The sequence below is a fragment of the Eufriesea mexicana genome, unplaced genomic scaffold, assembly GCF_001483705.2.
Source record: "Eufriesea mexicana isolate 0111107269 unplaced genomic scaffold, ASM148370v2 scaffold4599, whole genome shotgun sequence".
Lineage (NCBI taxonomy): Eukaryota > Metazoa > Arthropoda > Insecta > Hymenoptera > Apidae > Eufriesea > Eufriesea mexicana.
In genome coordinates, this window is record NW_016912603.1 from 266,439 (window position 1) to 281,293 (window position 14,855).

At 26.6% G+C, this 14,855-nt stretch overlaps 4 protein-coding genes across 4 annotated transcripts in view; all 4 read right to left on the reverse strand.

Moving 5' to 3' along the window:
* Positions 1-1,227: 1,227 nt before the first annotated feature.
* LOC108551577 (WD repeat-containing protein 89) lies at positions 1,228-3,500 on the reverse strand. Its single transcript, XM_017905796.1, has 7 exons — positions 3,264-3,500; positions 2,549-2,775; positions 2,109-2,443; positions 1,909-2,034; positions 1,707-1,801; positions 1,453-1,555; positions 1,228-1,383 (listed from the first exon to the last, which is right to left on the reverse strand). The coding sequence occupies exons 1-7, from the start codon at positions 3,425-3,427 to the stop codon at positions 1,228-1,230; spliced, it is 1,206 nt and encodes a 401-aa protein (XP_017761285.1). The 5' UTR covers positions 3,428-3,500.
* A 455-nt stretch (positions 3,501-3,955) lies between these two features.
* LOC108551569 (probable ATP-dependent RNA helicase DHX35) lies at positions 3,956-12,227 on the reverse strand. The gene is made up of 12 exons (XM_017905789.1): positions 12,056-12,227; positions 11,548-11,762; positions 6,680-6,859; positions 6,362-6,502; positions 6,117-6,279; positions 5,731-5,892; positions 5,481-5,627; positions 5,206-5,347; positions 4,818-5,104; positions 4,404-4,709; positions 4,162-4,315; positions 3,956-4,082 (listed from the first exon to the last, which is right to left on the reverse strand). The coding sequence occupies exons 1-12, from the start codon at positions 12,084-12,086 to the stop codon at positions 3,956-3,958; spliced, it is 2,055 nt and encodes a 684-aa protein (XP_017761278.1). The 5' UTR covers positions 12,087-12,227.
* Positions 8,841-9,959, reverse strand: LOC108551570 (Ceramide phosphoethanolamine synthase). Its single transcript, XM_017905790.1, has one exon. The coding sequence runs from the start codon at positions 9,957-9,959 to the stop codon at positions 8,883-8,885; it is 1,077 nt and encodes a 358-aa protein (XP_017761279.1). The 3' UTR covers positions 8,841-8,882.
* Positions 12,228-13,687: 1,460 nt separating the features above from the next.
* The window catches only part of LOC108551573 (uncharacterized), a 2,728-nt gene continuing 1,560 nt past the window's right edge, over positions 13,688-14,855 (reverse strand). The window contains exons 2-3 of the mRNA XM_017905793.1: positions 14,586-14,773; positions 13,688-14,388 (exon numbers count right to left, since the gene is read on the reverse strand). Of these exons, the coding sequence (XP_017761282.1) occupies positions 14,228-14,388; positions 14,586-14,773 (349 nt within the window). The 3' untranslated portion in view covers positions 13,688-14,227. The remainder of the gene's footprint in view (positions 14,389-14,585; positions 14,774-14,855) is intronic.

A 14,855-nucleotide genomic window follows, 5' to 3' on the forward strand; every position in this document is an offset into this window, starting at 1 on the left:
TGTTCGACTTCATTTCAAGAAAATTTAATACAAATTAAAACATTCTTAATGTCACGATGCTCATAAGAAAAACATGAAACATATAAGAACATAAAAAGTAAATTTTAATATTGGAACGTAATTCCAAAAACTCATTCCAGATAAATATTATAAATAATACAGATAATACAATTACATATATTAGAAATGTATTCTTTATATACAATAAGAATGTTGCACTATGTCAAATACAGCTTAATACAATTAATATGTATTGTTATTAAATATTATTCTCGTGCAATGAAGTCGCACACCATCTTCAGGGTAACGCGGAGAATCAAATTGGAATAACAACTAAGGAGTAGTGCGGCGGCCTACATGCGTCTTGTGGCATCTAAGATATTTGATGTCATTGGACAGCATAAGTTTAAGAAAGGATATAAAGAATTATTAGCAACGCGGTTTTCCACGTTTTAGTGAATCTTTACGTCCCTGACGCTCATGGGAAGTATTTTTGTACGTTTACTCTGTACCTACTATTTTACTCTAAAACTATATCTACTGTTATCATTGTGATACTCGCTACTGCGATCGTCTTTGGAAACGTTAATGTAAAATTATATCTAATAGGTAGACGCGTATTTGTTTTAAAACGCGTTCACTTGATATATCAGCATTAATTCTCTTAGAGTTTACCAATTTTAAACTAAAGGCCGTTACATCGGTTATATGCTAATAATAATTGTTATTGTGTTATTTGCTTGATTACTTTATCAAGATTACCATTTATTCACAATACGCTAAATGCGTCTATTTTATAACAAATGCACGTCATAAGCTCCTATTTTAATATCTCCTTATATTGCGAAATAAAATCATTTTTCCGGAAGGCGATCCGTAGAAATTAATCTGTTACTTGGCAAGAGTAAACAAATATTTACGATATTTTTCTTCCTGTTTCAATTCTATACAGATATATACACTGATATGTGATTTACATTCCTTAACGTTTATATATACATATGCTACATTTTTCGATTGATACATAAATCGCCGTTAAATCATTAACCGCATAAAGAAATACTATCTATTTATTATAAATGTACATAAAACTGTTATTGTAATAAAGAAAAACGTAAGGGAAATGTACGATTATGTTAATGTTACGTAATATTTCTCTTCTGTTTATTATATTTACTTACAAAAACTCTTTTTGCATTTACAAATCTTTATCCTATCACTTTTAATTTAATATGGCTTGGTCCTGTGCTGACGATCATGTGCTTTACTAGTGCCAATTTTCGCCACTAATTTATGACTTAAATTTTGTTCAATAGACATGGTTTCAGTTTGCCTCCAAATATTTATAAGTCCACCTTCACCTACTGTTATTAAAGAACCACTCTGAAAATAGTATTAAAATACTCATTATATTAAAATGAAAAAAATTTGTATTTTATATTAAAACTATACCTTTTCATGTAGCCAGCTATCACGTACTATTTGTTTATTTCCTACCATGTTATAACATGTTTCTAATCGATCATTTATGACATTTAAACATCTCAAACTTTCCCTAAAATGATTAAAATAAACATGAAAAATATATAAATATGTAAAACTAATTATTCGTTTTAAGTATGCAATTAATGCTATTAAAGATATAATTAATTGTGATGTTATATTATTTTTTTTTTATTAAATTTTTTATTTATATTGTAATTTACCCTTTAACACAACTGCAACCTGCTAAAAGGAATGGTTGTCCAAGTGCATTTGAAGCATGAAATCTGACTATATAACAATCATCTGGATCATCATTCTAAAAAAGATAATATAAATCATGTGAAATTTATAAAATAGGTTATACATAAATATTGTATAAACTTTTGCCTAAATATCAATGACACTATAAATTATTGTACTAACTTGTGAAACTGCTAAATTATTGCGTCCAAATTTAGCATATGGGGTTGCTCCATCATAGTCCCAAAGTTGTAGTGAATTATGTGTTGTACACCAAAGATTATTATCATTTAACCAGCCTATCCTATCCTTTTGTTTAAAAAATGTTTAATCTAGTTTATAGTATGAATACATTTTAGATTTCACCAAAAATATTAACTCACCACAGATGATTCAGTATTTAAGGAATAAGTTAATGCAGAATCTTCTGTTGGCTGTGAGAGATCAAAGACATTAATCAGCCCATCTGTACTACCAGATGCTAAGACATCTTGCTTATTAGAATGAAATGCCAAAGAGGTTACATCTTCCACATGAGATTGCCAGTACCCACCAAGGAGATTATTTTTATCATCCAATTTTGAATTAGTATGTCGAGCATCCCAAAATAAAATAAATGCATCTCCCCCAATATGCTCAGAACCACCTGCTATAAGCTTTTCATTACAACTAACATCAAAACTACAAAGAGGTTTTGTTTTACCATCATCGGTAATATCTAAAAATAAAAAGAAGAAATACATATATTAGATATTATATTTATTTAAATTATAACAAATATAAACTTAAATTGATTTCTTCTGATATATTTGTTAATACGTGCCTGTAAACTTTGCAATAACTTTGCCTTTAGCTCGCAAGTCACATGCTGTAATTTGTCCATTGTTTGTAGCTGTATATAAAATATTTCTAGAAGTAGGACTGAATCTAATACCAACAATAGGTGCTTGATTGTGAGTTAATGTAAAGATCTGATTTAAACTCTCCCCAACAGAATATATTACACAAGTATGATCAGATAAAGCAGTACCAATTCTAAATTCTGGGTCACTGTACATGAAAGATTAATTTATAAGATATTTTGAAGATGTTTTTTAAGTATTATAATTATGAGACAATTTACGCCAAATCTAAATCTAATATTAAAATGAGTTTTAAATATATTTTTGTTACTATAAAAGCAATATCTGTGATTTTATAAATAACGAAATACATCATAAATTAACAAATTATGTTACTAAAATAACTAAATAATTAAATATATTTCATTTATTACAATGCTAATTTTCTAGATAAAACCCTTAAAAAAACACTACATGTAATAAGTCAAAGCTTAAAAGAATCAATTTTGTGTACATAATAAAAAACACATTTAAATAAAATGGAGGGAAAATTACATAGCACTATATAATAAATATTTGTGAATGTAATTTGAGTAAACATTCGAGAAATTTTAAAATAGTAGTAATTAAGGAGTACCATACTTTTTTTAAAATAGATTTGGCGTAAAATGCTCCATAAGGAAAAACAAGATTTGCCTTTGTGTTCCACAGACAGCAAGAATATAATTATGGTCAACAGATACTGCTTCTTCTATCGATGATGTTAACTCCCTTTTTCTTTTGACGACTCGATTGTTATCATGTTCACGCGTATCATGTTCAACACTTAATTTTTCTAATGATTCAACTATTTTAGCCATGCCATTCGTTTCCACGATTTCAAGCAGGTATCACAAAATTAAGGTTAATATCGCGTCCTTATTGTAGCCATGCGTCTTCTTAAATACAAAAATGTTTGTCACTTTAAAATAAATTAAAAGTATTAGACGTTTTATCTCTAACTTTTTTTTCAATATATAAAATTATTCAATATCTGTTTTTTTCACTTTAATTACAGGTTTTATCAGAGTATGTCGTTTTTTTTTTTTGGCATCGGTAACATCGATAGGAGCAAAGAATAATATAAGCTAAGGAGTTTGTTTAGTGTTAGTTAAGATAAAAACATTGTACTACTTTATCGATAGATGGCTCTACGTTTGTGATGTTCTAATATTCAAATTTGGAAAAACATTGAATAAATATATATATACATATACATATATATATTGATATATTAGTATTATTACATAAAAATTTATTAACTTAAAGGAAAGTGTTAAAATTAAACTTTATATTAATTAAACTTATTCTTTAATATATTATCATTTTAAATACATATAAAAATTATATTAAATAGGATCAAGAGATGTTTTCTCATAAAAGTGAGGTGCTAATTCTAGTAACCATTCTGATTGTATCACAGTAATGTCTTTCATGTATGTTTTATTTGTTTGCAAAACTTCACAGAACAGTACCCTTGAACAAAAAGATAAAAATTTAATTTAATATAAATCAACATTACAATAAAAATATAAATTATTGTTATTATACAAACCACTGAGGTTGCTGGAGTGTATATAAGCAACTATTTGGATGTACATATAAATATCTGCAGCCACGTACTGTCCTGTATACTCCAGTGTAATGTAAGTACGCCGCTTTTGGAAAAAGTCCTGCGGTTATACATTTTAAAATTTGTTGTAAATTTCCTAAAAGAAAACGATGAAAAAGCTATTAATAAAAAATATTTATAATTCACAATATATGTAAAACTATTCTGTCTTATGCTTAATTTACCATTACATGAAACTAGTGGTATATTTAATTTCTTCATCATAGAATGCATTTGCGTTCGAATTTCTGTAGCTCTACGTAACGCTTTATTATTAAGAAAGTGTTTTTGACACCAACTAGAGGTTTTATTTTTTTCATAACCAATATATACATTAAGTAATGTTAATAGATCACCCTCTTCAACTTCGAACTTTCTATGTGCTATTCTTGCCTTTATAGCAGCTTGACCTCCTGCTGGTCTTATAAAAACATTTTGTACTTGAAGCATTGCCAAAATTGTTGATAATTCTTGAGAACATCCCATTTCACCTATGAACAAATGAAACTAATTTATAAATTTTTCAATAAAATCAAGATAATTATATGTTATATGCATAGTTGTAATGTTTTTTCATTATAATTCATTAAAAATTTTACCTGATACTATAAGAGATTTTGCCAAAACAGGTTCTAATGGCATTTCTGCCATTGTCATACCTAAAGGTGTTGTTAATTCTCCATTACTATCAATTGCCCCTAATGCATAAAGTAGTTCTAATCCACTGAGAAGATTTTTACTTGGTGGGGCAGAAGGAAAATTAAATCTTAGTACATTATCAATTCCTAAAGCTTTCAGTTGCAAAATAGCTGGTGCTAGGTCGGAGCGTTGCATTTCTGGTGGTGTTGTCTCAAATAATTCTGCATATGCTTCCTCTGTATACAATCTAGGTTTTACATGAAATTTTGAAAAACATGAAAATATGAACCAACAATTAAATAATTAATAAATTTTTAAGCAATTTGAATGTTTGCACAACGTGTATACCTATATGCTTTTCCTGTTCGGATACGTCCTGCTCGACCAGCACGTTGATCCGCGGAAGCTTTGGATACCGGAACAATCACGAGAGAATTCGTCTGTGTTTCTGTCTCATACCACGGAATTTTTACAAAACCACAGTCAATAACTAGATTAAAATTTAAATATATATTTTTTTAAATAAATTTTCATTGTTATATTTAGATAATAACATGAATTATATTTTATTTAGGGCATAAATAATAAAATCAATGTTTTATAAAATTGTACTAAACTCGTACCATAAACGATATTTGGAATAGTGATAGATGTTTCTGCGATGTTCGTAGCTACGATAACTTTACGAGTGTCTTTGGCAGCTCTCCAAAATACTTTCAGTTGTTCTGAGTTCGGAAGAGATCCATACATAGCCAGAGGTAAAAGTTTCACTGAAAAAGAGCAATACAAAGCGTTGATAAGATCTATATTAAACCTTCAACAGTTATGTAACAGAATAACGGCGATGATGGTATCATTTTAAATTCTACACACGTTTGCCTTCTTTTATGAGTTTTGCATGCTCTGATAAAAGAGAAACTGCCTGATCTACTTCATCCAAACCCGTAAGAAATGCTAAAATATCTCCAGGTTCTTCGTTTTCATGAATTTTTAAAGCAGTATTTACAACACTGGTCACATAATTAGCTACTGGTTCTAAAACAAAATGCAGAAATATAATAAATTAATCGAACCTAACTATAATATCAATCTATACGTGATGCAAGAATTGTACAAAATCGAAAATCATTCTAGAAAACTGATAGAGATAGAGACTGAAACAAATAAAAAGTCAGAGTAGAAAATAAAAATATATTATACATTATATATTATAATACATTAATTATGGCGAACTAACTTATTTACGTATGCAAATATACCTTTTATAAAGAAAATATCTACTGGATAAAGTCTACCCTCGACAGTAAGTATAACCGCAGTATCTTTCGTCAAATCCTTCGTTGTATTTGCATTGAAAAAATCTCGAAGTTGTTCCGCATCGACCGTAGCAGAACAAACGATGATTCGTAAACTTTTTCGCTTCTGAAACAAGACAATTTTTGTATATTTAACGCATCTTTTATTTAAGTTTAAATGTATATATAAGTTTATAACTATCAATTACCCGAATAATTTTTTTTAAAAGTCCCATAATAATATCGGTAAGAAGTGTCCTTTCATGTACTTCATCTACTACAATTACGGAATAACTTGTTAGTAAAGGATCACTCATTAATTCACGAAGTAGAATTCCCTCTGTCATGTACTATGAACAATATAAAAAAGAGTAATTTAATAAATTTCTTACAGCTGATTCAACATATCTTATATGTACTTCTTAAACATAATAAACTATTTAAAAAAAAAAAAAAAAACATTATTTTGTAATAATTACAGATTACACATCGAAGTGTCCTTCTCCTTGCTTTAGTTAAAATAATACCTTGATCTTTGTAGTTTCATTTGTGTAGTTATCAAAACGTATAGAATAACCAACTTCCGTGCTTAAAATACAATTACGTTCATCAGCAACACGATTAGCTAAGGAAGTAGCCGCAACTCTTCTCGGTTCCGTGATGCCAATCATTTTTCCATCTGCACACCATCCTGCTTCAAGAAGATACTGTAATCATTTTATAAAATAAATATACAATATTCCGTAATATATTAAATGTTGTAATAATAAATGTAAGATTGCTAAAGTAATATAATAAATATTTCCATTATTGTTATAAATATGAAAAAAATATGCCAAGTAAAGATCGAATAATTTAGAGTTTTCCTTAGTTTTCCTTGAAAAATATTTTTTGTCGAGATGGTTAAGATCATTGTTACTTTTTATTTTAAACGATTCTTGTAAAATGCATTCAATAGTTATTTTATATTTATTAATAATGTATATTGGTAGAAATATTAGTAAGAATTATTAGTAACGACTTAAACAGATGTAATTTTATTTTTGTTTTACACATTTCAAAAGATCGATTAAAAAGGTGTAAACATATTCTCCAATATTATATGGATTAGAAAAACATGCTGATTTTGAAACACTTCTTTTTACTTTATTAATATTAACCTAATTTTTTCATTTAATCAACTATAATAAGAGGCAGAAATTAGAAATACTACAAAAAGAGCATAATAAGATTCTTTGAAACAAGGAATATTAAAACATATGACAGATACAAAAAAGTTATACTATAATTTATATCCTTGTAAATGTAAAAATTATTTTTCTTATTGTATAATATAATTCTTTTATGTTGGGTATATAATTTTTAAGTGGATATTAAATATGTTCTGCAAAAAAAATTTATTTATATACATAGTATAAAATTTTATTTGTAACATCGGTAGTAACCGACGATCTTATAAATCTTATAAATATATGCGAGGCTAACAATAAATAACACCATATCTTAAATAATTGAAGTTTATATTTAACAAATTTGATCAGTACATTGTTAAATGCACTTATCGCTTCTCAAATTTAGCGGGAAGCTCTACATCAAGAACAGAACCTACGAACTTTAATCTTAGCGCATAATCCGGTAGTGGAAGAATATTACATGTATTATGTCTTCTTTATGGTATAATGTCATATTTATATCGGATTTTATTGAAGGCTCGTTATAACAGCTTATGTATGTTAAAAGTCTATAACGTGACTTCGGCAAACTTACAAGTGCTATAACTAACAATGAGTAACTCTAGGCAAAAGGCAAAAAGGTAAAAGGTCGTAACTATTACGAGTAAAAAATACAAAATTATACTTTGATGTACTTAGTAATAATAATTATCACATATCAACATATATTATTTGTATATTTAACATAAATACATATTTATACCATGAATATAATACACGCAACTTACATGTCATTATTTAGATTAAATGATAAAACCGACAAACATAATAATTATAATTTCATATTTCAATTTGCTCTATAGATATATAAAGTACATTAACAAAATTTGATAAAATGAATAAGTAGACAGCCATTGATTTTTCCAATAACATATGTTATCTTTTATCATTATGTGTTTAGATATCAACATTAATCCCTTACATGGATAAGTGAAATAAATATGAAATATCTTGCCAATATAAAATTATATATCACTGAAATTAGTAATTCATGATATTTAAACAATAAATTAATAAATATAATACATTTTTGCAAACACAAAATGTACTACATAAATACTTAATCAAAGAGGCAGACATACTAAATATTTAATGATTTAAATCTAATTACTATTAATTTTTCTTTCAAAAGAATAATGCATGAATTTTCTAATTAAATTACTATTCATTATAACATACAAGTAACTCAAATGATTGGAATTTCATAATCTAAAAATTTTAGCTATAACAAATCATTAATATTATAAATTTTGAAACTAAGTTAAAATAAAATATTATTAGCTTGTCATTTAAAGGATTATACACATTTTTTCATATATCAGTCTGGTATTTATATAAAATACATGCAGAAAAATAGAAAATACAAAAAATTTTATCAAGATATTATTTTCATAGACAAATAACTTTGCAAATTTCAGGATACAATAGTCTCCCTAATTATTATGTATCACCGGTAATGAATAAATGTAGAAAACAATGTTTTCCAAAATTCACACTGTCATCCTTGAGTGAAAACATCAGATGAAGATATTTCTTCATCAATCACTGATGGTACATCTTGTATATATGTATAGGCCCGTAAGAAATGAAATTCAGTTACATAGACAAGTAATAATACAATAACATATGAAGACCATCTTACAAGCCTGATATATTCTCGCATACGATCAAAATATATTGCTAAAAGTAGATAATCCATGACAGCATGAAAATTCATAAACTTCCAACAAAGAACAATTATCGAAAAGGACAAGCTTCTGAATATAGTTGTCTGTCTAGCATAAAGATGTTCTTTACTAATTGAAGGTGTTCTATATTCAGTCTCAAGAAGATCTTGGTATAAAGATATATATCGATTCCAGGCGGCACTGGTGAGGAACAAATGGACGGTCATAAGTAATATATTACGAAGTGCTGCATTTGAAGTTTTCGAAGTTACATTTCCAGGTTCTAGAACTGAAGATACAGGAAGTTGTGGTAGCTTATCATATCCTCCACGTCTAGTCGAATTATGAGCAAGAAATTGATATAGGCCAATAATTAAAGCAAGACAACCCAAAGCATCACAAATTCCATCGACGATATAACCAGTTGAACCAACATCTGATCGTTCACCATCAATATGTGCTCTTTTTCTAGCAACATGTCCATCTAAATCATCTAACCATGTTCTTGCTTGAAAAAGTATTACACCTAAGCGTCTATAAGATAATAAATCACTGGAAACACATTTACCAGCCATCACTGCTATTAATACATGAAAACAACTGATTGTATTTGGTGTCACCCACGTCCAAGAAGTGCTTATATGCAATAAATCATCCATAACAGCTGCCAAAGGACTCAAAAGAAAATAATTTGGATGATCAAGCATTAATCCTTTTACAGTCACTGTACATAACGGATTAAAATCACATGGTATGATAGAGACATATTGTGTACCATTTGGTGTAGGTCTTACATCATAATTTTGTATTCTAGAATACAATAAAAGGTCCATTCCAAGGAAGTATAATGTCAATATTATCAAAATTGCAAGGAATGACCTGTTTATTAGAGTCGTTGAACCAAACATTTTGTATGTAAATTTGGCACGTTTTTATAATATATTAGTAAATATATTTTGTTATATATTCATGTTATGATTCTTATATTATTACATTCTTTTTTATAATGGATTTACATTTATGATGGATATGTAATTAATTAATGTAATACACACTGCTATTAGATATTAGCAATAACTTCACCTATTATATCAGTAATTTAGTTGTACATACTTCTTTAATGTAATATGAATAAAAGAAACACATTTATTTATTATTTTAAAACAATAATATTATTGTAATATTCACTTTTTCGATGTAATGACTCGCATATCACAGTTGAAAGGTACATTCGTTTAACTTTTGAACTCATTACGTAATTAACTCATTTATTTTCGATGATTTCCATATTTTATTCGTGTATAATTATGAATTCATCAGTATTATCATTATAATTAACAGTACTTTACTCCGCAACGAAAAATATTGCAATATTCAAGGATGCTTAGTGTGGAGTGACTCTACATGGTTACATGAAATCTTACAGATTCCGAATGTACTATTTTAATCGATTAATATATCATGTTAGTATGTTCCATTCGAATGTTTAAAAAACATTTTAAATAACTCATTTAATGTATAGTTTAATGTTTATCAAAATAACATGACCATTTTTTTGTAGTTAATGGCACAGTTGTCAGATAACTTCCTTTTTTAATTGTTCAATAATATACCAACTAATCACAAAAACTGTTATTCCACAATACATTTTCTTGTACAACATGGTAGTTCACTAAATTGTTAACAATAATTTCGTCGAAAATACTGGTACCGGTAAATTTCACTAACATATATCACATTTTGAACACATAATGAAGTACTGTCGGATCTTGTTTGAGTATAATAGAATGACGATACAATACAATCTTTCTACAGCGCGTGCGCAAATTTATAAATTATTGAAATTTCTATTAACTCTTTGCACTTCGAGCAATTTTTAAACATGAAATAATTTATACAATGTAACAAAAGAGTCAATTATGAAAAACTAAAAAATATTTTATTTAAATTTTTTAAAATACATTTCAGTTTCTAGATGTCAGCGCTGTGGCAACAGCGGAGTCATAGTTTATCTTATTATGTCGCCGCTGCAGCGACAGAGTATTTATTAGCTTACTTAACAATATTATTGCAATGGCGACGACGGAATGCACAAGATGAAACGCGGTTTTTTAAAGCTGTATTCATATTATGTAAATAAAATATAAATAAGTAAATTTAATACATATAAGAAGCGTAATTAACAAAATCATATGCAAAATTATAATTATTTGCGAATACATAAAAATATAATACACCTATTTTAAATGTTGAAAAAAAAATAATTTAAACAAGAAATGAAAAATTAGTAAAATATTAAAAACATCTTTATAAAAATATATATATTACATAATAATTACAAAAGCAAAAATGTGTGTACCAACATGTCATTATATTGTAAAATGTCTTCAATTTATGTAGAATAACATTATTATATATAGACAAATTTGTCATAATGTTATTTATTTAAATTTTATATTCCTATGCAATGAAAAGGATTCTAAAATAGGAACATACCTGAGGTAGTTGCGTACTTTTTCCACATCCAGTTTCACCAATTAACACTAATGTCTGATATTTTTCCAGTAAGTAAATGACATGACTCTTATACTTAAATATGGGTAGTCGTTGACGTTGCATATTAAGTGCAAGTGAATGGTGTGCATTGTATACAAATTGTGTTGACGAATGGGCTTCTATATCTGGCTTATCTTCTTGCCATGTATTATCTCCTATAATTTAAAAAATTATGAAATATATGTAAATTTCTTTTCAATATAATATGCATATAAACATATGTAAATGTAGCATATATAAATGCATAGTATATAAAATAAATATTAAAATTATAGGTTATGTTGTATAATAATTATATATGCTAGAACTAAATTTATAACATAAATTTAAATAAACATTTAATATTATTTAAAAATCGTTTGTAATCAAAAGAAAAATATATTTCTATTATATAAAAAAATTTAATTTTAAATGTATGGATAGCTAACTTAGAAAAAATTATACTTACCAGGTTTGGAAAAGGTCGGTTTTGTATTCATTTTATATAATTATATAAACAACACTATGAGATAAAATTAGTTTTTAAATGTGTCACTATGCCATAAACTTGTATGTTTAAATACTAATCATACAATTCAAATAAACAAAATGTACCGTCAGGGTATTTACACTCCTCTCAATTAGTCAAATTCTGTAAAATTTCTCGTTTTCCCTATAGATGGCGTTATATATTATCTGAAAATATTTTTTCAAATTTCTGTAAATATTAAAAATATTTATAAAATTTTCATCTTATTTGTAACATAAATTATTGTAATTATTCATGTGTATACATATACAAGAAAAAATGTATTATGTAAAAAACATGCTTGTTAAGTAATATTACAATAGTGTTTTGTATTGGATGAATCAAAGATTTCGATTTTGTATTCATACAGGTAAATCATATAATTTCGTTCAAATTTCAAATATCAATTTTAAAATAATGCAATTAGATATTTTGAGAAAAACTTAACGTAATATAAAAAAGCGAAACTATAATAGTACGCTAAACCATGAATATACAAATATATGAATTTTTAAATACAAAATATTATAGCTTTCTTAAAATAAATATCTAATAATAATAATAATATTATTAAGAAATTAATAAACAAGATTTATTTAAAGTGTTAAGTTGATGTTTTTAAGGCTTCGTAAATTAATTACAAACGAACTTTTATTATGCATTATATATCAATTGTAATATTATATACAACGAAAAATATATTATTTTGTACACAAATAGTTTTATTAATAACAACCATCTTATATCTTTTGTAAATTATAAGAAATATAGAGGCTAACATAAATACATTAACACTGTGTTTAAATTAACTTTATCTTGTCATTAGATATGTTTTTATGTACTCTTATATAATTTTGCCAATATTTATTACATAAGAAATAAAATTACACGATTATTCTGATTGTACTTTGTATGAAAACAATTTGTACTAAATAGTAACTAAAGAAGACTAATAATGACATAGTTGCAGTTTTATGTTTAACATTATAAACCAATTCATCATATTAGTATAATATATACTAGATTGCTTTTAATTTTTGCATCTTTTCTATTGTTTAAAAGTATATAATTGTATTACTTTAATCACACATAAACTTCAAACTTTAGATGTGCACCTTTTCATTAAAGTGAGTTATTAACGCAGCATTTCCTATCACTGTTATTGCAAATAACATTGAATGTTTTTTACTCACCAGTATTTTTCTATAAGTTATTACACATATTTAACATTTCAATACAAAATATTTATAAATTGCACCCTACATTATTGTAATAGAAGAATTATTTTAAAAATGACATATTCTGATCATTTAATAAAAGTACATACTTTTTATTAAACTGTTTAAATTTTAATTGCAAATCAGTCAAGTTATATATTGTATTAATCACAGTGCATTCAAACACTTAATACTTTATCTAATTATTCTTTCTATTTTTGTTCAAGGTTGAATTGTAAGTCACACGTACACATGTGCATATATATATCATGAAAAGATATTTGTCACAAATTACAAATAAAATTCAATTTGCATATTTCGTCAAAAAATTAAAAAAGAAAAAAACATTGGACCAGCTTCAAGATATTTCAGGAATGTATTTTGATTTGCAAACAAATATTGTTTCTTTCATCTTCGATATAAGGTATTTATGTATTCTCATGTCTGTGCATCGGAAAGAATAAGAATTATGCATGGAATATTTTCCATAAATATCTTTCTCAAGCACCACACCATTATCTACTTTTATGTATCAGAAATATATTATTATTTATATTTTTCTCATTTTATAAGTTTAGCACTGTGCGTAAAATATTTATTATGTATGGACATCAGTATGGAAAATATAGGAAACATGAATGGTAGTAATCTAAAATGGTAATTTATGACGATATTGTAGAGATATACTACTGCCAATCAGAGTCATAAAAAACGGTTGCAATAAACACACATAAATGTCTGAACACAAAAAGTCATTAATACAATATTGAAGTTTCTGTTTTTAATGCTCGTCTGTCATGACGATGCATGGATAACAAATTTTAGGTGTTGTGACTTCTCTGTTAGCTGTTAAAATTGTATCTATACATTAAATCTGCAGTAAACATAAAAAATATTAGGCCGTAGATTCTGCATCCCCATTGCTTTCCGTTTCAGCACACTTCTCATCAAGTCTTGTTTTCTTTTCAGGACTGGCACCATCATTGGCAGCATCTTCTGTTGTTTCACTTAAAGCTGTTGATTTCCTTTTTATGCAACAGCTATCAACGGAAGCATCTACAGATAGAAATATTTTGATACTGTTGTTATAAGTATGAGTTGAGTCCTCTATTGTTTTCAATTATATAATTTTAAATTGTTTATTTTTAATAAAGTTGTTATCAAGTATGTACTTATGCTTATTAAATATTTGATCAAAAAATTAAGAACTTTATATTTCTATATTTATTTTCTTAATACAATGTCGATGTTACCTGTAGAATCACCATTTTCTGTTGATTCTGCTTCCTTGCTTTCTGACTCTTTTTCTTCATTTGAGCCATTTTCTTTGGTTTCTTTGGCATCTCCATTCTCAGATGCTTTTGAGTCTTCATCTTCTTGAACTACTTTTTTTTCTTCTTCAACTACTTTTTTTTCAGGGGTTGTAGCAACTTTGGTGTCTCTAAAATTTGTTATAGATTAAGTGTTTAAGTTAATTTTCAAATAATAAAATATAATATATTTTCAAATAATAAAATATAAAA